The following is a 25,878-nucleotide window of genomic DNA, read 5'->3' on the forward strand; positions in this document are numbered from 1 at the left end:
TTGACATCATTTGAGTCAATTGGAGGTGTAACTGTGGATGTATTTCAAGGCCTACCTTCAAACGCAGTGCCTCTTTGCTTGACATCATAGGAAAATCTGAAGAAATCAGCAAAGACCTCAGAAAAACATTGTAGACCTTCACAAGTGTGGTTCTTCCTTGACAGCAATTTCGAAACGCCTGAAGGTATTACGTTCACCTGTACAAACAATAGTACGCAAGTATAAACACCATGGGACCACGCAGCCGTCATACCGCTCAGGAAGGAGACGCATTCTGTCTCCTAGAGATGAACGTACTATGGTGCGAAAAGGGCAAATCAATCCCGGAACAACAGCAAAGGACCTTGAAGATGCTGGAAGAAGCGGGTACAAAAGTATCTATATCCACAGTAAAATGAGTCCTATATCAAGATAACCTGAAAGGCCGCTCTGCAAGGAAGAAGCCACTGCTCCAAAAACCCCATAAAAAAACAGACTATGGTTTGCAACTGTAGATGAGGACAAAGATCGTGCTTTTTGAAGCTTGGTCACAAATGGGTCTTCCAAATGGACAATGACCCCAAGCATACTTTCAAAGTTGTAGCAAAATGACTTAAGGACAAAGTCAAGGTATTGGAGTGGCGATCACAAAGCCCCGACCTCAATCCTATAGAGAATTTGTGGGCAGAACTGAAAAAGTGTGTGCGAGCAAGGAGGCCTACAAACCTGACTCAGTTACATCAGCTCTGTCAGGGGGAATGGGCCAAAATTCACCCAACTTATTGTGGGAAGCTTGTGGAAGGCTACCCGAAACGTTTCACCCAAGTTAAACAATTTAAAGCAATCATTCAGGGAATGGTAATCAATACCTGGACGGAGACCACTGTCCTTTTTTCCAACGAAGAAGAAGCGGGACGCAGCCGGGGAAGAAGAAAGACAAATGAAACCGTTTGAGTGTTTCATGAATGTAGTTCTCCATTGCCTCATGTTCCGGGATAGATAGGGGGTAAACACGGCCCTTCGGTGGGGATACTCCAGGGAGTAAGTCATTAGCACAGTCCCCTGGGTGAGTGGAGGCCTGGATTTTGCTGAAGACATTGCTGTACTGGGCGTATTCCGATGGTATGGTGGGTGGCACTGCGGAGGCAGAGTCCTCAAGGGTGGTAGCTCTGCAGGGTAGGCTGAGACAACTGGTGAAGCAGGTAGAAGACCAGGACAGTAGTTCACCTTGTCGCCACGAGATGGCATGGTCGTGACGACAAAGCCAGGGGTGTCCGAGGATGAGAGTTCCATGAGTTGAATGGTTTCGGTGTGGAAGACTCCAATCTGGAGGGTGACGCTCTGTGTCAGGTGCGTAATGAAGCCCATGTCCAAAGGCTGCCCATCCATGGTGTTAATCCTTAAAAGGAGGGGTGACAGGTTTTAGATCAATGTCAAGCTCTTGTACTAGCTGGTGATCGATACAATTACCTGCTGCTCCCGAATCTATCAAACCCTCTACGTACTTAGTAACCCCCTTCACGGTTATCAATAATGGGAAGGAGAATTGCTTCTGGGAGATATTTAGAAATAAGGAAATGCACCTGCATGGCAGCGGAGGGACCCTTCTCATCTCTCTGTGGGGGGCGAACAGGGCAGTGGCTGAGTAGATGATCTTTCTCTCCACAATATAGGCAGATCCCTTCTTGGATCTGCCTTTGACATTCAATACACGGGAGAGGAGCACGGCCCAACTGCATGGGCTCTGAAAGACTTGGACGAGATGACGGAATCATGGAATGAGTGTTTCGGGATCCTGGGTGGCAGAGTTCTTCAGCGGTCGGCTATGAGTCGGTCGATGGAGATGGACATACGAATGTATTGATTTAAATACTGAAGGTCACCTCTACAGGCCAGCTCCGCCTGAAGTTCCCTGTTGAGCCCTCTTCAGTAGACAGTAAGTAAAGCAGCCTCACTCCATCCACTCCCTGTAACCATGGTGCGGAACTCGAGGGCATACTCGACAGCTGAATTGCGTCCTTGTTGAAGTTCCAAGAGGAGGTCTCCTATAGGACGATCGGAAGGAGAGTGATCGAATACCTCTTTGAAGAGGGTGTGGAAATGGGTCTCAGGTCCGAGTTCTGTGCTGTTGGCAATCCATATGGCAGTGGCCCAATTGAGGGCTTTGCCTGTGAGTAGAGACACAACAAAATCCACCCTGCTCTTGTCGGTGGTGAAGTTAGTGGGGTTGTGCTCAATGTATTTGCTAGATTGCATCAGAAATCTCTGACATTTCCCGTCATATTTTGCAGGCATGGATATGAATGAAGAAGGGCTATGGGTTACGATACCTGGAATCAGAGGAGTACGGATAGGCTGGCGGAGAAGACGGCAGATTTCCGCCATACGCTCCTCTTGCTGGGTTAGGCGCCACTGTAGCTCTGCTGACTCCATTCTGTTTTTGAGGAGAGGTATTCTGTAATGGGAGAAAAAGGTGTTGATTCACGCACAGGGCGCGGCAGGTGTTTATTTCACCTTAGCAGAAGGTAGGAATCGTGGTCACAGGCAGGCAATGGTCATACACATGTAGGCAAACAGGCAGGTGAATCAAAATTAGCACTGAAGGCTATAATTGGTTCTCACAAACGAGCTAGGAAAAGGCTTAGTAGAGTCAAAACTAACAATGCCTCACAAAGGCACAAACAGAATGAACTGAACTAAATAAGGAGCTGATGAGACCAGGTGAGTAACTAACACAGGTGAAATCATTGAACAAAAATGAAAGACAGGACTACGTTCAAGAACACAAAGAAACAGAATGCAAGGTTGACTAAGAAAATAAACACAGAACCTTACAATATCTGCAATTTGGCAGTACACCCAGAACCTTGTTTAGAGAAAGGGATATCTCAGTGTCAAGGTCTCCGTTTAGAGAGAAAAGCATTTTGAGGTATTAGTCTGTCACATGGATGACCAAAATTTTGTCATCACATGAATGAAGCAAACATTAATTATGAATGATGAAAAAGCTAAATCATGCAAATATAACTTGTCCGTATATAAGGGAACTAACGGGACTGCCCCGTTAGAGCTCCTGGGAGACGTTCACTATGGTGCATCAAGTTTGTCGGAACCTCTCCAGTGTGCCGATAAAATAATTATTCATTTAAGATTGACTTTCACTGTCCCTGTGTAAGAATTTCCACAACAGTAGTAAATTCCAGGCGCACCTATTTGTGTCAAGAACTGCAATGCTGCTGGGTTTTTCATGCTCAACAGTTTCCGTGTGTATCAAAAATGGTCCACCACCCAAAGGACATCCAGCCAACTTGACACAACTGTGGAAAGCATTCGAGTCAACATGGGCCAACATTGCTGTGGAACACTTTCAACACCTTGCAGAGTCAACATGGGGGGGGTGTCCTAAATGTTTTGTACAGTCAATGTATGCTGTTTTTTTCAGCAGGGCCCTTACAGGATACACCAGGGACTCTGGGTCATGATTCCCATCACAATTACAACACTGACCTTCTTCACTCCGATCTTCATCATACTCCATCCGTCTGCAAACATTTGAAACATGGCCAAATCATTTATAGTTTACATTGTAGTAGTTTGGGGACCAATTCTCTTACATAATGCCTTACATAGCCTGGCTTTACACACGTAGGGAGGTTCTCTTAATCTAAAAACAGACCTGACAAACTTTCCTCCCTTTCTCCATTCACCATGCGGGTAAAGTGACAGGCACCAACCACATCTGGGACATGATTCTTGATGTATTCAGCCTTAACTTCTACGACAACCCGGAGATTACTCCTTTAACAGGCGCCCTACTCCGAAGTTCAAAGCACATTACCTGGGATGTCAAGATTTTTGTGATGCCCAATGCACTCTTCTTCTGTTCTTCAGAAACACAATTAATCAGAACAAGCCCACTCCTGATCACTCGGACTCCACTTTTCCCAGCACCTGCTTCACCTTCCTCGATACCTCAAACAGATCTCCCAGATAAACATTCTTATCCAAATATCGCATCCCAATAACAAACAAATCATTTCCCGACATACACTTGTCATCCACTTCAATTTTAGACAATTTCCTTTTTGTTCCATTCTTTGACACTACTGTGTTCTATTCATCATCCCCAACTTTACTCAAAGCTCTTCTCGCTTCAGACTCAAACTCCACTTCTGCAATTGTTGCCTCAAGTCTCCAACTCCGGAGCCCCTCTCTCTCTGCAGTCAGAATAATACTTTTTTTAAAAAAAATTTTAAACTGACAATATGGAAAGGCTGTTTTTATGTTGTAGGTTGTTCTTCTCCGTGTCTTTCTCGCTCAAACACCCACAGAGAACCAATCAATGCGTCAGCTCAATGTCTGAGTGAATACTGCATTTACAACAGCCTCCTGTCCAGACCAGTGCGTCACAGCTCTCCCTGCACTGTGAGTTGTGTCATCCAGGCGGAGGCTGGGGGAATGAAACCAGTTTCAAATTCATAGTGGATGCAAGGACTGACACGACATGAGATCACCATTTTTGTGTATACACAGAACATGAACACTAAGAGTGTTGTAGGCTAAACAAGTAATGGCTATGTTATTGTATTTCAAGAATCAATGAAATTGGTATTAATTGTAATGACTATTGAATGGAGGAAATATCACACATTGACATTGTGCATTTAATGCCACCATACCAACAATTCTTTCCTATACCAATGTGCTTTAAGTTTGCAGAAACCATTTGTGTATGAACATGACAGCTGTGACAAGTCATTCTGCACAAAGTACCACCTAGCTTGGCACCAGCGGAGCCACAGTGGTGAGACTCTTCAGCTGAGTATTTGTGTTTTTTAGCCCCCGAGTGCAGACATTTGAGACATATTGAGTACGAGGAGTTCTGGCTACAATTGTGTGGTTCTGTTTGTTGACATATGTACAGTATATGGATGCACAGAGGTCTTCACCACAAATTACAATTTGAAGAAACATCTTAATCGTAAACACAACCATGATGAAAAACCGCATGAATGTTGCGCACTACATTTTCAGTAGGTCTTTGTCAGTTTTCTGGTTGAACACAGCACAGGTATTATGAAATGCAGTACTTTGGTTGCAGGTGTGTCATTTGCTTTGAGGCATGTGGAAAAGCATTCAGGAAAAATGTTCAGCTCAAGTCACGAGTGCCAGCAACACACCAAACGACCTTCCTTTTCAGTGAGTAAATGAAGGAGATTGGTAAACTAATTGTATTATCCCATGTTGTTGGTTAAACCGGGATGTCCTGGAGTGAATAAATATTCATTTGAAATATGACAGATTTGAGCCCTGTGAACTGAATATCGATGCATATTTTAACCCAGTACAGAACATGCCGGGTACTCCTAGCTTTGTGGTCTAGAGAAGAACATTTTCAGATTTTTATACTAATATCTGCCTTTTCGTCTTTCTCACTCATTGGCTTTATAAATGTACCTTTGAAGGCTGCGAGAAACAATTCACTTCCCCAATAAACTCTGGCTTCATGAGAAAGTGCAGAGGTAAGATGTATCTCCTGATCCTACAGCTGGCTTGTCTGGGAGTGACACTGAGCCCTGTAGGAGACAAACTGCTAAAATTTTATTTTATCTCACACAGGCTACCCTGGAAAGACCTGGACGGAGTATACTAAACATAGGAGAGAACTACAGAGATGTATGCCGTCTCATGCCTTATGATTGGCAGATTGCTTTTAGAATAGTATGTGTATAAGTATATGGATAACCATAATGGCGCCGGAGGGGATGGCTGCCTTTTTACGGGCTTCTAACCAACTGTGCTATTTTGTGTTTTTCACATTGGTAACTTATTTGTACATAATGTTGCTGCTACCATCTCTTATGACAGAAAATAGGTTTTGAATATCAGAACAGTGATTACTCACCTAAAACTGGATGAAGTTTATTTCTTTAATGAGTTCGATGCGAAGGTTATACTGTGTCTCAGAGACCAGGCCCAAATCCCTGTCATTCGCGTGAAGAAAATACAGAGGTACAGGGGGCGGAGATCGGGGAGCCTTGTGAGAATTTGTCGGCGAGTGGATAACCCGCCTCCACCATCCGTTATATTGGCCAACGTGCAATCACTGGAGAATAAACTGGATGAGCTCTGTTCAAGACTATCCTACCAAAGGGACATTAAAAGCAGTAATACCTTATGTTTCACCGAGTTGTGGCTGAACGACGACACGGATAATATACAGTTGGCTGGGTTTTCTGTGCATCGGCAGGACATAACTGCCAGGTCCGGTAAGACGAGGCGTGGTGGTGTGTGTCAATTTGTCAATAACAGCTGGTGCGCAATATCCAATATTAAGAAAGTCTTGAGGTATTGTTCGCCTGAGGTAGAGTACTTCATGATAAGCTGTACACTACACTATCTACCAAGAGAGTTCTCATCTATATTTATCGTAGCCTTCTATTTTTCACCACAAACCGATGCTGGCACTAAGACCGCACTCAACAAACTATATAAGGCCATAAGCAAACAAGAAGCGGTGCTCCTAGTGTCAGAGATGAGACTTTAATGCAGGCAAACTTAAATCCGTTTTACTTCATTTCTATAAGCATGTCATATGTGCAACCATAGGGAAAAAAACTCTAGACCACCCTTACTCCACACACAGAGAAGCATACAAAGCTCTCCCTCGAACTCCATTTGGCAAATCTGACCTTAATTCTATCCTCCTGATTCCTGCTTACAAGCAAAAACTAAAGCAGGAAGTACCAGTGACTCGCTCAATACAGAAGTGGTCAGATGACACAGATGCTACGCTACAGGACTGTTTTGCTAGCACAGACTGGAATATGTTCCCGGGATTCATCCAATGGTATTGAGGAGAACACCACCTCAGTCACCAGCTTCCTCAATAAGTGTATTGACAAAGTCATCCCCACAGTGACTATATGTACACATCCCAAACAGAAGCCATGGATTACAGGCAACATCCGCACCGAGCTAAAGGCTAGAGCTGCCGCTTTCAAGGAGCGGGACAATAATCTGGATTCTTAAAAGAAATCCCGCTATGCCCTTAGACAAACCATCAAACAGGCAAAGTGTTAATACAGAACTAAGATTGAATCCTACTACACCTCTCTGACGCTCGTCGGATGTGGCAGGGCTTGCAAACTATTACGGACTACAAAGGGAAAACCAGCCGCGAGCTGCCAAGTGACGCAAGCCTACCAGACGGACTAAATACCTTTTATGCTTGCTTCAAGGAAAGCAACACTGAAGCATGCATGAGAGCACCAGTTGTTCTGCGGAAAGCTGATGTGAGCAAGACCTTAAAACAGGTCAACATTCACAAGGCCACGGGGCCAGACGGATTACCATTTTCAACCTCTGCCTGACCCAGTCTGTAATACCTGCATGTTTCAAACAGACCACCATAGTCCCTGTGCCCAAGAAAGCGAAGGTGACCTGCCTAAATGACTACCGCCCCGAAGCACTCACATCGGTAGCCATAAAGTGCTTTAAAAGACTGGTGATGACAGGTGCATGGTGTTTCCTCCGACACATTGGTGCGGCTGGCTTCCAGGTTGGATGCGCGCTGTGTTAAGAAGCAGTGCGGCTTGGTTGGGTTGTGTTTCGGAGGACGCATGGCTTTCGTCCTTCGTCTCTCCCGAGCCCGTACGGGAGTTGTAGCGATGAGACAAGATAGTAATTACTAACAATTGGATACGAAATTGGGGAGAAAAGGGGGTAAAAAATAAATAAATTCAATAATAATACAAATTTTAAAAAGACTGGTCATGGCTCACATCAACACCATCATCACAGAAACCCTAGACCCATTCCAATTCGCATAACACCCCAACAGATCCACAGATGACGCAATCTCAATCGCACTCCACACTGCCCTTTCCCACCTGGACAAAAGGAACACCTATGTGAGAATGCTGTTCATTGACTACAGCTCAGTGTTCAACACCATAATGCCCACAAAGTTCATCACTAAGCTAAGGACCCTGGGACTAAACACCCCCCTCTGCAACTGCGTACTGGACTTCCTGACGGGCTACCCCAGGTGGTAAGGGTAGGTAACAACACATCTGCCACGCTGATCCTCAACACTGGCCCCCTCAGGGGTGCGTGCTTAGTCTACTCTTGTACTCCCTGCTCATGCATGACTGCGTGGCCGAGCACAACTCCAACACCCTTATTAAATTTGCTGACGATGGTGGTAGGACTGATCACAGACAACGATGAGACAGCCTATAGGGAGGTTGTCAAAGACCTGGCAGTATGGTGCCAGGACAAAAACCTCTCCCTCAATGTGAGCAAGACAAAGGAGATGATCGTGGACTACAGGAAAAGGAGGGCTGAACAGGCCCCCATTCACATCAACGGGGCTGTAGTGGAGCGGGTTGAGAGTTAAGTTCCTTGGAGTCAACATCACCAACATACGATCATGGTCCAAACACACCAAGAAAGTTGTGAAGAGGACACGACAACACCTTTTTGCCCTCAGGAGACTGAAAATATTTGGCATGGGTCCCCAGATCCTCAAAAGGTTCTACAACTGCACCATCGAGAGCATTCTGACCAGTTGCGTCACTGCCTGGTATGGCGACTACTCTGCACCCGACCGTAAGGCGCTACCGAGGGTAGTGAATACAGCCCAATACATCATTGGGGCCAAGCTTCATGCTATCCAGGACCTATATACTAGGCGGTGTCAGAGGAATGCCTAAATGGCATATATTATTATTATATTATGCCCAAAATATATAATATAATATATGCCATTTAGCAGATGCTTTTATCCATAGCGACTTACAGTCACGTGTGCATACATTCTACGTATGGGTGGTCCCGGGAATCGAACCCACTACCCTGGCGTTACAAGCGCCATGCTCTACCAACTGAGCTACAGAAGGACCATAATAGAAGGACCATAATAAAATAATGTCAAAGACTCCTGTCACCCAAGTCATAGACTGTTCTCTCTGCTGAACAATGAATCAAAATTGACAATTTACATTGACACCACCCCTTTGTTTTTACACTGCTGCTACTCGCTGTTTATTATCTATGCATAGTCACTTCACTCCTTCCTACATGTACAAATTACCTTGACTACATGTACCCCTGCACATTGACTCGGTACCGGTACCTCCTGGACATAGCCTTGTCATTGTTATTTTATTGTATTACTTTTTATTTGAAGCTTTATTTAGTAATTATTTTATTCAATCTTATTTCTTGAACTGCATTATTGGTTAAGGGCTTGTAAGTAAGCATTTCACGGTATTGTGTACACTGGTTGTATTCGGCGCATGTGACAAATACATTTTGATGTGTTTGTTTACCTGCACAATTACAACAAAGTTCCTCAGTGAAGGTTGCTTTAAAGTGATTGTCTCCAGCCCTTTTGCAGTGTAATGAGTGCAGCAAGGTGTTTCCCACCTGGTTCCTGAAGCAGCACTAGTGTGTCCACGCAGAGTAGCGCCCGGTGTTTATCTGTCCCAGGGAGGGGTGCGCCTTTCAACCTGCAGGGCAACATCAGCTCTTTCCATGAAGAGCAGTGCCCTTACACCTGCCCCCATGAAGGCTGTGGAAAGACATTTGCCATCAAGGTATGAATACCTGACCATAGTCCTGTTGTGTTGCTACCAGATTTCCCTCTCTATTTAGTCAAAATCAGCTCCTGTATCTCTGGAGGTGCATTTGAATGAGAGAGTGGTCCCCACACATTTTAATTACAGTAGTGATAACATGGATATACGTGTTCCCTTTAATAGAAAACGTTGTAGTTCACAGCAAGGCTTACAACGCCACAGTGTTGCCCACCATCCAGAATGGAAAAAACAGGTAAGAATAGACATAGGCATTCCATGTATGCTAGAATATGTTCATTTATTTGAACATAAACTTCGAGTAGCCAGTAGCCAGTAGATAAACCTTACATGTCGTGCTGTTCCTCATCCCATCCTATGTTTATTGCATATTGCTGTTTGTGTACAACCGCCCTCTTCATTAAAAAAAAATAACTGGATATGACATGGCCTTCACTAGTTAAGTTTTCCATTCGTTTTTGAGCTCATAAGTTTCCACACACACAACTGTTAAGTTAGATTGTATTTAAGTTCAGTGCTGTGAGTCTGGTGTGAGGTCTGTATGGGGAACAGCAGGTGATGTGGTGGACTCGGAGCTGGTATCAGTGGCCGGCGCTGCTGCACCTTTGTTCATGTCTCTGAGTTCCTTCACTGAGGGTGGACGCAGGATGCACATGGCAGCTCTACCGTCTCGGATTACTTTGGGTTTGGAAACAAATCCTACCAGCCCCTCTATCTGTTGCACCATCTGCTCCAGAGTTGTGTCCTGTCATCAAAACCATAACAGCACAACATTAACATTTGAGCTGCCCATACTTTCACATCTCAGGAAAGTTAACATGGAGTTCTTGTACAGACAAAAAGGCACACTCCTTTTCCCATCCGCAAAAAGAATAGAAAAATATACAGTGTCCTCCAGAATTATTGGGACAGTGACACATTTTTAAAATGGTTTTGGCTCTGTACTCCAGCACTTTATATCGGGTGAACCGTTTATAAATTACAGCATTTTTTGTACATAGTCCCCCCATTTCAGGGGACCAAAAGTATTGGGACAAATTCACTTACAGTAATAGTTAAAAGTTTGGACACACCTACCCAGTCAAGGGTTTTTCTTTATTGTTACTATTTTCTACATTGTAGAATAATAGTGAAGACATCAAAACTATGAAATAACACATATGGAATCATGTAGTAACCAAAACAGTGTTAAACACATCTAAATATATTTTAAATCTTCAAAGTAGCCACCATTTGCCTTTGACAGCTTTGCACACACTTGGCATTCTCTCAACCAGCTTCATGAGGTAGTCACCTGGAATGCATTTCAATTAACAGGTGTGCCTTGTTAAAAGTGAATTTGTGGAATTTATTTCCTTTTTAATGTGTTTGAGCCAATCAGTTGTGTTGTGACAAGGTAGGGGTGGTATACAGAAGATAGTCCTATTTGGTAAAAGACCAAGTCCATATTATTATTATTATTATTAAATGTAATGTAAAATATTATGGCAAGAACAGCTCAAATAAGCAAAGAGAAATGACAGTCCATCATTACTTTAAGACATGAAAGTCAGTCAATCCGGAACATTTCAAGAACTGAAAGTTTCCTCAACTTTGGTCCTTCTGTAGCTCAGTTGGTAGAGCATGGCGCTTGTAACGCCAGGGTAGTGGGTTCGATTCCCGGGACCACCCATACGTAGAATGTATGCACACATGACTGTAAGTCGCTTTGGATAAAAGCGTCTGCTAAATGGCATATATTATTATATTATATTAAGTGCAGTCGCAAAAACCATCAAGCGCTATGATGAATCTGGCTCTCATGAGGACCACCACAGGAAAGGAAGACCCAGAGTTACCTCTGCTGCAGAGGATAAGTTCATTAGAGTTAACTGCACCTCAGATGCACCCCAAATAAATGCTTCACAGAGTTCAAGTAACAGGCACATCTCAACATTAACCGTTCAGAGGAGACTGCTTGAATCAGGCCTTCATGGTCGAATCGAATTGCTGCAAAGAAACCACTACTGAAGGACACCAATAATAATAAGAGACTTGATAGGGCCAAGAAACACAAGCAATGGACATTAGACCAGTGGAAATCTGTCCTTTGGTCTGATGAGTCCAAATTTGAAATGTTTGGTTCCAACCGCAGTGTCTTTGTGAGACGCAGAGTAGGTGAACGGGTGATCTCTGCATGTGTGGTTCCCACCGTGAAGCATGGAGGAGGAGGTGTGATGATTTGCTGGTAACACTATCTGTGATATATTTAGAATTCAAAGCACACTTCACCAGCATGGCTACCACAGAATTCTGCAGCGATACACCATCCCATCTGGTTTGCGCTTAATGGGACTATAATTTGTTTTTCAACAGGACAATGACCCAACACACCTCCAGGCTGTTTATTTGACCAAGACGAAGAGTGATGGAGTGCTGTATCAGATGACCTGGCCTCCACAATCACCGTCCTCAACCCAATTGAGATGGTTTGGGATGAGTTGGACCACAGCGTGAAGGAAAAGCAGCCAACAAGTGCTCAGCATATGTGGGAACTCCTTCAAGACTGTTGGGAAAGCATTCCAGGTGATGCTGGTTGAGAGAATGCCAAGAGTGTGCAAAGCAAATGGTGGCTATTTGAAGAATCTCAACTATAAAATCTATTTTGAACACTTTTTGGGTTACTACATGATTCCATATGTGTTATTTCGTAGTTTTGATGTCTTCACTATTATTCTACAATGTAGAAAATAGTAAAAATAAAGAAAACCCTTGAATGACTAGGTGTGTCAACTTTTGACTGGTACTGTAGATGTGTATTAAAGTAAACAAAAATGTTGTATTTGGTCCCATATTCCTAACACGCAATGATTACATCAACCTTGTGATTCTACAAACTTGTTGGATGCATTTGCGGTTTGTTTCGGTTGCAATTCAGATTATTTTGTGCCCAATATAAATTAATCGTAAATAATGTACTTTAGCATTTTGGAGTCAGAATATAATGTTTTAAACACTTCTACATGAATGTAGATACTCCTATGATTATGGATAGTCCTGAATTAATTGTGAATAATTATGAGTGAGAAAGTTACAGGCCTCCAAATATCCTTCCCTCTCAAAAACTCTAACCTCCCCTGTTATTCTAATGGTGAGAGGTTAGCTTGTCTTGGGGGTATAGTACTCGTGCATCTGTAACTTTCTCACTCATCATTATTCACCTTTCATTCAGGACTAGCTGTAATGCATCCAACACGTTTGTAGAGTCACAAGCTTGATGTAGTCATTGCGTGCTAGGAATATGGGACCAAATACTAAACGTTTGCATACCTTAATACACAAATAAGTGAATTTGTCCGAATATTTTAGGGGACTATGTAAAAGAAAAAAAGTACTGCAATTTCCGATTCGGATTAAAATACCCTCAAATTTAAGCTGACAGTCTACTACTTAACCTCATAGTCATTGTATCATTTCAAATCCAAAGTGCTGGAGTACAGAACCAAAACAACAAAAAATGTCACTATCCCAATAATTATGGAGGGCACTGTATAATTCACCATGTCTGAGCCCGGTTTATATTTGTTGCTAATGAATCTCTGCTCTGCCAAAGGAAGGTTTTTGTGTACATATACAGAATTGAGTGTATATTTTTGCATAAAAAAATAGAGTTCTTAATTAAAAAACCAACTGTCTACTATTTTCCTGGTTTCAACTACAGAATAGTGAAGAGGTATCTGGTGTGTTCAGGCTGACACATTTAGGTTTAATATAGGTTTACTGTTTGCAATACTAATGGATATACAGTTGAAGTCAGAAGTTTACATACACCTTAGCCAAATACATTTCAAATCAAGTTTTCACAATTCCTGACATTTAATCCTAGTAAACATTTATTTAAATTGCCTTTAAATTGTTTAACTTGTGCCAAACATTTGGAGTAGCCTTCCACAAGCTTCCCACAATAAGTTGGGTGAATTTTGACCCATTCCTCCTGACAGAGCTGGTGTAACTGGTCTCGTTGCTTGCATCTGCTTTTTCAGTTCTGCCCACACATTTTCTATAGGATTGAGGTCAGGGCTTTGTGATGGCCACTCCAATACCTTGACTTTGTTGTTCTTAAGCCATTTTGCCACAACTTTGGAAGTATGCTTGGGGTCATTAACCATTTGGAAGACCTATTTGCGACCAAGCTTTAACTTCCTGACTGATGTCTTGAGATGTTGCTTCAATATATCCACAATTGTCCTGCCTCCATGATGCCATCTAATTTGTGAAGTACACCAGTCCCTCCTGCAGCAAAGCACCCCTGTGCTTCACGGTTGAGATGGTTTTCTTCGGCTTGCAAGCCTCCCCCTTTTTCCTCCAAACATAACGATGGTCATTATGACCAGTTCTATTTTTGTTTCATCAGACCAGGGGACATCTTTGTCCCCATCTGCAGTTGCAAACCGTAGTCTGGCTTTTTTATGGCGGTTTTGGAGCAGTGGCTTCTTCTTTGCCGAGCGGCCTTTCAGGTTATATCGATATAGGACTTGATTTACTGTGGATATAGATACTTTTGTACCTGTTTCCTCCAGCATCTTCACAAGGTCCTTTGCTGTTGTTCTGGGATTGATTTGCACTTTTTTGCACCAAAGTACGTTCATCTCAAGGAGACAGAACGTGTCTCCTTCCTAGGAGGTATTTTATATTTGCGTACTATTGTTTGTACAGATGAACGTGGTACCTTCAGGCATTTGGAAATTTCTCCCAAGGATGAACCAGACTTGTGGAGGTCTACAATTTTTTTCTGAGGTCTTGGCTGATTTCTTTTGATTTTCCCATGATGTCAAGTAAAGAGGCATTGAGTTTGAAGGTAGGCCTTGAAATACATCCACAGGTACACCCCCAATTGACTCAAATGATGTCAATTAGCCTATCAGAAGTTTCTAAAGCCATGACATAATTTTCTGGAATTTTCCAAGCTGTTTAAAGGCACAGTCAACTTAGTGTATGTAAACTTCTGACCTTACTGGAATTGTGATACAGTGAATTTATAAGTGAAATAATATGTCTGTAAACAATTGTTGGAAAAATTATTTGTGTGATGCAAACAGTAGATGTCCTAAACGACTTGCCAAAACTATAGTTTGTTAACAAGAAATTTGTGGAGGGGTTGAAAAACAAGTTTTAATGACTCCAACCTAAGTGTATGTAAACTTCCGACTTCAACTGTTCAGTATCTGTTCTGTCTAGTTCCATGAGCTTGTTAGGGAGATGAAATACAGGAATATGGTAGTAGTCATTATACATACCCAAAAAATCATCTCTAAAGCATCTTAGAAACTACAGAAGTGTGAATAGAACCTGTATAAGGGACGTGGTTTTAGGTGATGTGCATCAGACAGGTCAAAATAAAAAAAAGAGAGAGATATTTCTCACCAGTGGCTGTGTATGTTCCACACGCCCTGTTCTCAGAGTGATTCTGACATGGTGCTTCTTGTCCAGCCAGCTCTGGACCTGCCTCAGCTTGGTTAGAAGATCATGGTTACCAATGTCAGAGGAAACGGTAAGCTCCTTTACCTGCACAGGGCCTGTGGAGAGACCGAAGGTATGGTTTTGGCTTTCAGAGATCAGACAGGAGGGGATTCCTTTTAGAGAATTCTGATATTACCACTGTATGCAATGCAGAGATGTGCATGTGTGTGATGTAAAGGCAGTAGTTGTGTATGTGCTAAATATTACACACCTGTCTTGGCTTTCTGTTTCTCACGCAGTTTGAGCTGCTCCTCGTGGATCTGTTTGCCAGTCATTAGACGGTAGACGGGTGGATCTTTGTTTTCGTTGAGAGGGACCAGTTTAAGCCCATTCTCGTCCATTAGTCTGAGGACATCAGCTCGATGCATGGTGCCCATGTTCTCGTCATTCTCATTGATCACCTGCAGGTGGCGCTGGTGGATCTTCCGGCCAATACTGCCAATGGTGGCACGAGCTCGGGGATCCTGCTTCTTCTTAGGCACCTGCCCCTCTTCAGTTTCATCCACTGTGGTGGACAGTGGACACCATCCCCAAGACAACGATGCACTCACACATCTCCCATTGTATGATAGGAGCCCAGCCCCAGAGGCTGTTCTCCATGAGTTGAGGGTTCCACCACAGACACCTCTAGATGCATGGCTCAGGGCCCACCTCAGACAAGCACTAGACATTCTGAGCAGAACACAGAGAGAGCAGGAGAGAGTGAGAGAGGTAAACAAACGTGAAACTATGTATTATTATTCCCAAAAGTAAGTCACTTTTGTCTAGCAATTACGTTTAAAAGTCAGAAAATGCAAGTGAAAGACCATCAAAAACATACTGTTGACAAGCATGGAAACATGGTTAGCTAAGAAAACAAGAATTGACAGGGAGAAGTAGCCGCCTCTACAGAACGTATTGTACAGGGCTAGGAATACATACAGATCAGGCACGCGACAGTCAGCTTGCAGGCCGAAACACAGGAACAAAGAATAAGTAAGGACGCACGAAGAATTGTAAACTTAGCTTTATATTGTACAATATTTCAACGCATACGTATCGCCCTAAAACGGGAGGTGTTTGTTTCCATACAACATGAAAACGGGGTCCTGTCTCCTTAACAGTTCTTAGCGCAGCATGATGACGTAGTCGCAGAATAATGATCTGAATTTGTAGTTTTAGATGTCGTTCGAACTAGTACCTTTCTTATATATAACGTAGGCTATAATTAATCATGTGTAGGCCCCTACGCTACTAATAGTAAGCTAGGCTACAGGCTGCTGTTGATTATAATAGCCTGATCATGGTCTAGAATAATTGTCATCAAACTATGTTCTTAGCAAACCTTGTGATTAAATATCTAAGTTAGATTTCGAAAAATAGTCAAGAGGCAATTGGTCTTTCAAACGAAAAAAAACAAATCTCATAGACATGGCATACATTTGAAATAATTGTAATTAATTTGGCTGACAATCGGAGATAATGACATAAGGGACGGGGTCTTAGACCAGTGCAGGCGTATTGCGCGCGCGGGTCAGCTTCTGAGCGCTCATCTGAGCGTAACTCGGGTTGACACAGTTTGACTCGTCAATACTCTACTCTGCTCGTCTTTGTTTTGCACCTTCTTCTCTGGGCACTGCATTTAGCTTATATATTAAGCCAATTCGATGTATTTGTTCATATTATCAATACCCTATGTTCCATCTATATTAGGTCACATCCTGCATGTGTTCTTGATTGAAAAATAACAATTATAGTAACTTGCGATATGTTCAAAGGCAGTGCGGCCTTTATTTAGTGTCCCTTTATGTGTTTAGTGTACTTTGAGAGATCTTAGTGAGGGAAAAAATCTGATTGATAGACAAAGGTGCTTTTCTATAGCTCTCAGGGGAGAGCTCTTTCAAAGGAGTAGGCAGGAATGTTTTTTGTTGTTGCTTTGGATGTTTGCAAACATTGTAGGCCTATATGCTCAATTATATTATCTTCATTATTAAAATCCCACTCGGTAGCCCTAATGATCTGGATTGTAATTTCTGACACATAGGCTACTTGAAGAAATCTGCAGTGATAGCCTAATTGTCAATAAAGTTTTAGAGATGTTCAGTGGTCTCTGCGTTGTGGGGTTATCCCCTGCCCAGGCCTTAGTCTATAGAAACAGTAAATAGATAGATTTTATAATCAGATGAACTGCAGTTAATTTAATGAACAGCAAGATAAGTTCCTTGTGTGTGTGTGTGTGTGTGTGTGTGTGTGTGTGTGTGTGTGTGTGTGTGTGTGTGTGTGTGTGTGTGTGTGTGTGTGTGTGTGTGTGTGTGTGTGTGTGTGTGTGTGTGTGTGTGTGTGTGTGTGTGTGTGTGTGTGTGTGTGTGTGTGTGTGTTCACCTCTAATCCAGGACTGATTTAGACATGAGGTGCTATTAGTTATCAGGTAGAACAGAAAACCAGCAGGCTCAGGACCTCGTAGGGTCAGAGTTGAATACCCCTGGCTAGGGTAAGGGGTGTTGAAAATAAGCTGCATTGCACTTTTTGTATAGTTAGGAGTTTTAGTCTTGAAGGCATGTATCTGTATGTGGATAAAAACTCAATTTAAACACAGGATATAGTGAGGATTCTCCGTTTTGAATGATCTGTTTTACAATGACAATTTGAGGCCTCAATTAATCTGAAGTTTTATATCCGTTCAGTTTCTACAAACCAAACCATTCGTTTGTATAGGTTTCATAGGCTGCGTTTACACAGGCATCCCAATTCGGATCATTTGCTGGCAAAAGATCAGGGCCCGGTTTCCCAAAAGCATCTTAAGGCTAAATTAATTTTAGAACCATGGGTTTATAAAATGAATTTGACTTTAATCTGATTGGTCAAAAGACCAACAACTGCCTGTGTTATTGCAGCCTAAGTCTAGTAACAGTGTGGAACTTATTAGTAAGCATTTTATGATGAGGAACATAATAGGAGGCAAATTGCATAGGCTGTTTGCAGTGATGTGGTGTCCGGACACCTAAACGACATAATGATTAAACTCAACCATTCAGCAAGCCGGGCAATTGTCAAAATGTAGAGAGATGTGAGGGTAGGCCTACTAACTGCCAAAGTTAAACAGAAGTATATTTAAATAAGAAAGATGCGCTCGCGGAAAGAGCATTCATGGTGGAGAATGTGAGCTTATTTATTAATTAGCGCAGAAATTCTGCTTCCTCGTGCTGGCAGCCCGCTTTGAAGCGAAACCCCAACAAAAAGGTAAGTTACCACACGAAAACGTTCCTGTAACCTCTCAAACTATAACATAGTTTAAATGTGTCGTTTGGTCTTCATCCCAATGGTGGGACTTCTATGTGTGAGGCTCGTTTTCCCAAGGATAACGAACATGTTTCGGCAAATACACATATGCAGGTTATGTGGCGCTGACTAACACCTGAATGAGCTGATGATTAACTGAAACGTAGCTTAACGCCCTCCTCCCTCTCTCTCTCTACATTGCCAAACCATTTTAGGCCTATAGCTTAGAGCCAATGGTAATAATTGTTATGTCCTTCTTGATTGAAAACGTGAATAAAAAAATGCCAATTTGCTCATTTTCTGTCGCCGTATTAATCCCCCATTCAACTGATTCGTTTAGTAGTCTTAGAATTAGACTATTCTCACTTGCATCTGTCAATCATTTCCATTGTTTTGTAAGTTTGGTGATCTGACGTTGAGAAAGTTTGAAGCCACATGAAACATGTTAACAACGACTTAAACAACATTTTAAAGAATACATTTCAGTATAAAACATATATTAGCCTATTCTTATTAATGTGGAATTATAATTCTTAATAATATAATGATTTAATGATGATAATATAATGATGCTTGATATTATTCTACATGGTCACTCTTGTCCGACAGTGCTGCTCTGCTGTAAACTATATATACTGCTGTATCTACAGGTACATCACACTGAAAGGAAACTCCAAATAACATTTACAGTTTACAATGTTGTTATTAGGCTACTCCTGTAAGTACATTGTAACAATTATTGTCATTATATGCGTAGTTACATTGTACTTAACCAACATTACATTGTACTTAACCAACATTACATTGTACTTAACCCTCATTAGACAATGCACTTGTAGGCTACTTGGTTGGGTTAAATGCGGAAGACACATTACAGTTGAATACATTCAGTTGGACAACTGACTAGGTATCCCCCTTTCCCTTTCCCTTTCAAAAATAATAATTACAGTAACACTTTAAGTGTGTTCTAAATGTTGTCCAAATTCTGTATCTACTGTGTATTTATACAGGTAGTTTAGTTACGCAAGAAACTTACATTCCAACTATGATGCATCCTATGTTCAGAAATGATTTGTAATTATTTTCATGTTCACAGTTGGTACAAATGTTTTAATCCACTAGCCTGTCCTATGTATTAATGTAAAACAGTCAACTCTGACAAAGTGTCATGGAAAATGTCCTCATATACCACTTGATTTAATGTGTATGATGATTTACAGCATATCTCAACATATTCAGATGATTGCGTAGTGTGACTTACCTGAACTATCAATTACAAATTAAAGTGACAGTCACTTCGTAACCAAATATACATAAGCTAGAAACTATTTTTGTTGAGACAAATTGTCATGAAAAATGTTTAAAATCATCAAATACCCCTCTCTCTTGAAATAGTACAAATTAATTGAGCACCTCAATGTGTTGTAGAGAACTGGCAAAACAATTTGTCCAGATGAAATTTTAAAAGCCATAAAATGAACCAATTTTAGAATCTATCATTTTTTATAATCAAATGATCAATTATGTGTTTGCCTTTAAGGTGACTGAAATAGTCATTTTAAAATAGCACGACGGCAAAATAGCAAGATATCTGAATTTGTATTTACAGTTTATCACCTGCTCATCTTAATAAAGATGAGCAAAAAAGATAGTATAAAATAAATAGTACAAATACTGAACTAAATTGTATGCCCAAAAAAATCTGACCCTATATAGCACCGCCTGGAGTTTGGTAAAAAGGCATTGGCACTTGGATTGGAACTGGTGCTATAGTCAGAGGACATGAAAATAGAGTTGTTTGGCCACACACACCAGTGGTGGATTTGGTGTTGAAAAACAGAAGCATATGTAGAAAAGTACCTCATAAAATATAGGGGTGTATCTTTGATGTTATGGGGCTATTTTGCTTCCACTGGTCCTGGAGCCCTTGTTAAGCATTTTCTCCAATCTCATAAAACATTTTAGAAAAAGGCTAATTGTCGTTATCCTCACAAGGGGGGTGCTGGAGTATTGAAAACAGGAGTGTTAATCATTTAGACCCCTATCTTCGTTTATTTTTACTTTTGAAACAAAATTTTAAAAAATTCTAAGCAATTGTATTAAGAAATATATACATTTTCGTTGTTGTTATTGCATGCATTATAGCTTAGTATTTTTAGTATTTATTTTATAGTATGGTTTGCTCATCTTTAGCAAGGGTGCCAATAATTATGGACCTCGCTGTATATATCGGTTACCACTAGTTTAAGAGGATGACATTTGTCTCAGCAAAACTCCTGGACTGTTTAAAACCCCTAGTTGTTGTTTTTTTTTTTTTTACTTTATTCTCCTGACATTGTCTCTGCGCACTCTCACTTCTCTGTGTTTCTAGCGATTTTTAATCCAGATAAAATCAAGGCTAATGCTTCATTAGCAGGTATTTTTACATAATGATCCTCATGATGCGCTGTTAATTTTTTTTGTTAACGCAATTACCAGGCTCTCAGTGGACGGGGTCTGAAAGGTCTAATTACCCTGTGGCATGCTGGGAAATAGTTGTTGGTGTCTTTGGGCAGGTGGCCCGGGAGGTGGGAGTCAGGAACAGGGCATGCCGAGGCGGGCAATTACTGGATGAATTTCACTTTAATAAATGTTGAGCTACATTTGGAAATGCAGATAACAGAGCTTTCTGCCTAATGGGTGCCGCACTGAAGCCACTTGAGCAAGGGAATGATCTGAAAGAGGGTTTAATTAACACAAGCTACATGATCCAGAGAGAGACAGACTGAATGTTAGAGTGAGGGGGAGAACGCTACAGGGATAATGTGGAAATTAGAGGAGGAGAGGAAGGGAGCTAGCGATATGGAGGGGGTGCCACCTGTGTTTTCACTCGTTTATAATCTCAGACACTCATATATTGACATAGACTGACACATCAATGACACACACACGCACACACACACACACACACACACACACACACACACACACACACACACACACACACACACACACACACACACACACACACACACACACACACACACACACACACACACACACACACACACACACACACACACACACACACATACATATACACACACACACACATTTCTATGTACTAGCTAATATGTGTCTAGAGGGATGTATGTATGACCTCTGAATATACAATCATATTATATAGTCTTCTCATACAAAGTTGTGTGTAGACAAGTTGTATTTATTTTCCGTAGTGTACCATGTGTCTTTGTGTGTATACCATGTGTTCTTGCATGTGGGTACTGTAGAGCCTACAATGTATTGTGTGTGTTGATGGTGCGTGTGATTGTGTCAGTAGTGTAAATGTGTGGTTTTGTGTGTGTAGGGTGCTCCTGGCTGTGAGCGGCCTGGTCTCCCTCCACTCTGCTGGAGCTAAAAGCCCTGAAACGGGACGGTAATTGCCCAATTAGGCCCCTCGCTCTGTGGGCCGCAGAGCACTACGCGCCTCCACACGCTCACAGAGTCACATAATTGAGCTGAAAGCAAACGAACGGACGGCAGACAAACAAGCTACTAGAAAATAATTACTTGGAGTGTTTCTTTTCAGTACCTGTACAGCGGATTTCATTATCGTCAATAGCCTCTAAAGCTGCTCGAAACGCTGGTAGTTGTCATTTTCATAGAGACTTGATAATGACATTAATTTGTCTTAATGGGTAGTTCTATTGTTATAAATAGTGAAATGAGCTGAAATTGTCTTGCCATGGCAGGCAGAGAGGACTTCATCGCGCTCCCGGCAGACATGAGGAGATAATTTAGTGTGCTTGTCAAATTTCCAATAATTTGTTATATGGAACATGAGTAATGCTAGTGCCATTAATGTTCATTTTCCTGTAAATTCATTACTACCCTTTTCCCTTTTATGTTTTTAATTCCTCTGCCCATTTTTCTCTGCCTCAAGTGGTTACACAAGGACTTACTAAAAACACGGACCCAGACCCCTACCACACACACACACACACACACACACACACACACACACACACACACACACACACACACACACACACACACACACACACACACACACACACACACACACACACACACACACACACGCACACACGCACGCACACTGAAGACGTGTATACACAAACACGTAAATACTTCTGCACAGTGAACTCAAACACATATATGTAAACACAGAATACTCACACTTGTCTACATGCAAACTTTATAGATTCATTTAAATGACAAAAATACACGTTTGTTAGATATTTTCAGACCTTAAAGGACGACTGGACATCCTGATTTCCTGATTTGTCCTTGTTTTTCATTCTGGCTCATCAAGAAATGCTTGCTGCCATGACTGAAGGAAAACGACAGTTGTCTTGGGGATGTGGTTTGATGTGGGTGTTTCTTAGCCATTCAATCACAACAAACAAGGGCAGTAGTGAGTACAGTTAGGTCAGTTAGGTCAGCTAGCTAGCTTTGCTATGGAGAGAACAACGCCATCTCAAGATGGTGATAGGATAGCCAGCTGCAGCAATCTAGCTGATGTTTCTCTGTCAAATCCGTTTTGGACTAGACTGACTTTATGACCAAAAGTATTCTATTTACACTTTGTAGTCCATTTGTACTCTAGATGTAATGTTTTTGACTCATATCGATGCGACATAGGCCATTTAAAACCAGAGAAGTTAGTTCTAAGGAGAAGTTGACCTTTAAAAGTTGTCTATTGGGAGAGACCAGTTTATTTTCCATCTACCATCATCAATTTTAACCATGAAGCTGTGTAAGCACCATAGCGGGAACAAACCTTGAAGAATGGAAAGCCAGGAAGATAAGATACCATTAATGTCCTTCTGACTAAGTTTGCATACTCATTGACATTTAAAAAAAGAGAAATGGATAGAGCTACTTTCAATTTCATGTTCACATTTTCATTGTGTCACAACATATAGTGTAGTGTCCTTCTGGACTGACAGGTACAGGGTCGTAAGTTCAGGTCAACATCAGGCTAACTCCTGAATTTCCTACATTGGTGTCAGAAATGAAATGGGACTACTAAGGCACCAGCAGTGTTGTATAAAGATGCAGGTTTGTGTCCCGGCAGATTACCCCCCAAATTTGCCACAATCACACTGCTACTTATAGTAACATCATATCACTGAATCTACCTTTAAGGTAGTATTTTATACCTTTAATTTAACTAGGCAAGTCAGTTAAGAACACCTTCTTATTTTCAATGACGTCCTAGGAACAGTGGGTTAACTGCCTTGCTCAGGGGCAGAACGACAGATCTTTACCTTGTCAACTCGGGGATTCAATTTTGCAACCTTTCGGTTACTAGTCCAACGCTCTAACCACAACGCTACCTTCGTCCCCACTGGCTGTATAATGTACAACATATCTAATATCTAAGCGTTAAAACGTACCAACCGTCCATTGTATTACATTGTGTTTTTGACACTGTCTTGTGTCTTTTTTTAAGTAATGAGGGAATCTTTGTAGAGTTGATGATTGGTCTCATTCCACCGAGATGAACAGTATCTAACAGACATCTTCAAGTTCCCAATGAGCAATGAGCTTTGGGATGCTTTTTCCTCCATTGCTGCTGTTGACAAACCCTAATATCAACTTCATTATTTGAAATACCAACATGATTTATCGTTAAATATTGTCATTCATTTGGCTTTAACTTTGTGCTTCCTTACATTGATTGATAGATGCATTTTCTATTATCTAGGTGTGCCTGTGTGGGTGTGTGGTTACATGTATTTACCTGTGTCTCACTGCAAATGTCTGTATGTGTGGGTGTGTCTGAGTCCTTTGAGAGTGCGTGTAATATAATTTAGAAGTGAGATGAGAGGGTCCATAGAGGAAGGGCGCAGTGACTCAGGAGCCGATTGGTGACTCAGGAGCTGATTGATGACTCGGGGATGAAGCCGCACTCCTGATGGTGACTTCTTGTGTAATGCTATCTAATAATAGTTTTTAAACAGCCCTGTTTTACCTTTTCATCAAGCCAGTGGGAAATACAGTATCAAAGAGTAATTCTTTAAATAATATCTCATTAGTATTAGTAGCTCATAGGCCTGTGCCTCACTCCCTCACCACAGAAATAGCACAACACCACATAATGGAGCTGGAAACGGCGCAAAACTGGAGGTGCAACGTGGGGATAGAGCAAGACAGGAACTTCTACTATCGATACATTTAGTGTTTTGTGTGTGTTTTTGTTGTGTTTTGTCTTTGTTTATTTGAGCGAATGTGTTGCTTCTATACATTACTTGTGCTTGCGTTTTATATGCAGTTGTGTGTATTCGTTTGCATGTAGGTTACTTTGTGTGATGATGTGTGACACACTCCAGATTAAAAGTCTCAGAGCCTCTCAGATCCACACAACAGCCAATGAAGAATCGGTGACTTTTATTGGGGTAGAATAAAAGGATGTGATGAAAGAGTCAATGCCTAAAAGAGAGAAAAAGGGATTCAGAGGGAGGGGCGAAAGAGTGCAGAACAAGGCCCCATCCATCACGGGTGTGGAGGAGAGGAGACGCATTCCAACGCTCAGAGCAGGAGGATACACTCACTCAACGCTACAATGGAGGGGGAGGCAGGGAGGGGAGTCCATCAATACACATCCTCTCCCATGGACTTTCTGTCCACACAGTCTTCATTTGGCTCCCAGTCCAATGCCCTCTGTGGACATGACAATTATACATTTTTCTGATGCCAAAAGCATTCATACCCACCACAATGTACCAAAAACAAAATCCCACACATCTCTACTGCACAGATAGCTGATAGTTTAGACCTTAGGTTGTTGGTTTCAGTGTCACTTATGTCTTCTCCGGGTTTTGCATTTTGTTGTCTCTGCTACTCAGTCTGTTCCTGTGTTGGTTTCATTATTTTGAAGGACTCTCTCTCTCTCGCTCTGTCTCTTTCTCTCTCATACACACTCTCTCTTTCTCCCCACCCCAGTCTGTCAAAGTAGGCAGTGAGGAGCAGGGGGTGGTAGGAGGGTTCGGGGTGGGAGGGTTAGTGGGGATTGGAGGGCGGAGGGAGCAGGTGATGGCTTTCTGGAGTGCACCCTTTCACACCCCTCTCTTTCTCTGTCTGCGCAGCGTGAAGAGGTGGGAGAGATGAGGGGCCTCCGCCTCACACCCCCAGGGGCTGCACCTGCCATGGGTGAGGGCGGCGGGTGTGAACTCTGACCTTGTACCGTCCGGGCCTGCTCACTTGACGGCCATTTTCGGCTAATGTACATATACAAATGCACAGTTACACACACACACACACACACACACACACACACACACACACACACACACACACACACACACACACACACACACACACACACACACACACACACACACACACACACACACACACACACATGTTGAGACCCTATCATTCAAACATATTTTGTATTCACAAGCACACACACTTCACACACAGCTCAGCATGCTTATTGATTGACTCCCATTTGAAATATTTGAAAATTGAATTTCTTTCAGCATTGTATTTGGTGTTAAGGAATTAGGACTTGTTCGGCTTTAGTTTGTTTTCA

At 42.0% G+C, this 25,878-nt stretch overlaps 1 protein-coding gene across 1 annotated transcript; it reads right to left on the minus strand.

Moving 5' to 3' along the window:
* Positions 1 to 9,249: 9,249 nt before the first annotated feature.
* Positions 9,250 to 16,191, minus strand: mtif3 (mitochondrial translational initiation factor 3). The gene is made up of 5 exons (XM_035781064.2): positions 16,002 to 16,191; positions 15,292 to 15,752; positions 14,985 to 15,136; positions 10,185 to 10,326; positions 9,250 to 9,556 (listed from the first exon to the last, which is right to left on the minus strand). Exons 2-5 carry the CDS (start codon positions 15,749 to 15,751, stop codon positions 9,462 to 9,464), a joined length of 849 nt encoding a protein of 282 aa, XP_035636957.1. The 5' UTR covers position 15,752; positions 16,002 to 16,191; the 3' UTR covers positions 9,250 to 9,461.
* Positions 16,192 to 25,878: the final 9,687 nt, after the last annotated feature.

Source organism: Oncorhynchus keta, chromosome 11 (genome assembly GCF_023373465.1).
Source record: "Oncorhynchus keta strain PuntledgeMale-10-30-2019 chromosome 11, Oket_V2, whole genome shotgun sequence".
NCBI classification, from domain to species: Eukaryota; Metazoa; Chordata; class Actinopteri; order Salmoniformes; family Salmonidae; genus Oncorhynchus; species Oncorhynchus keta.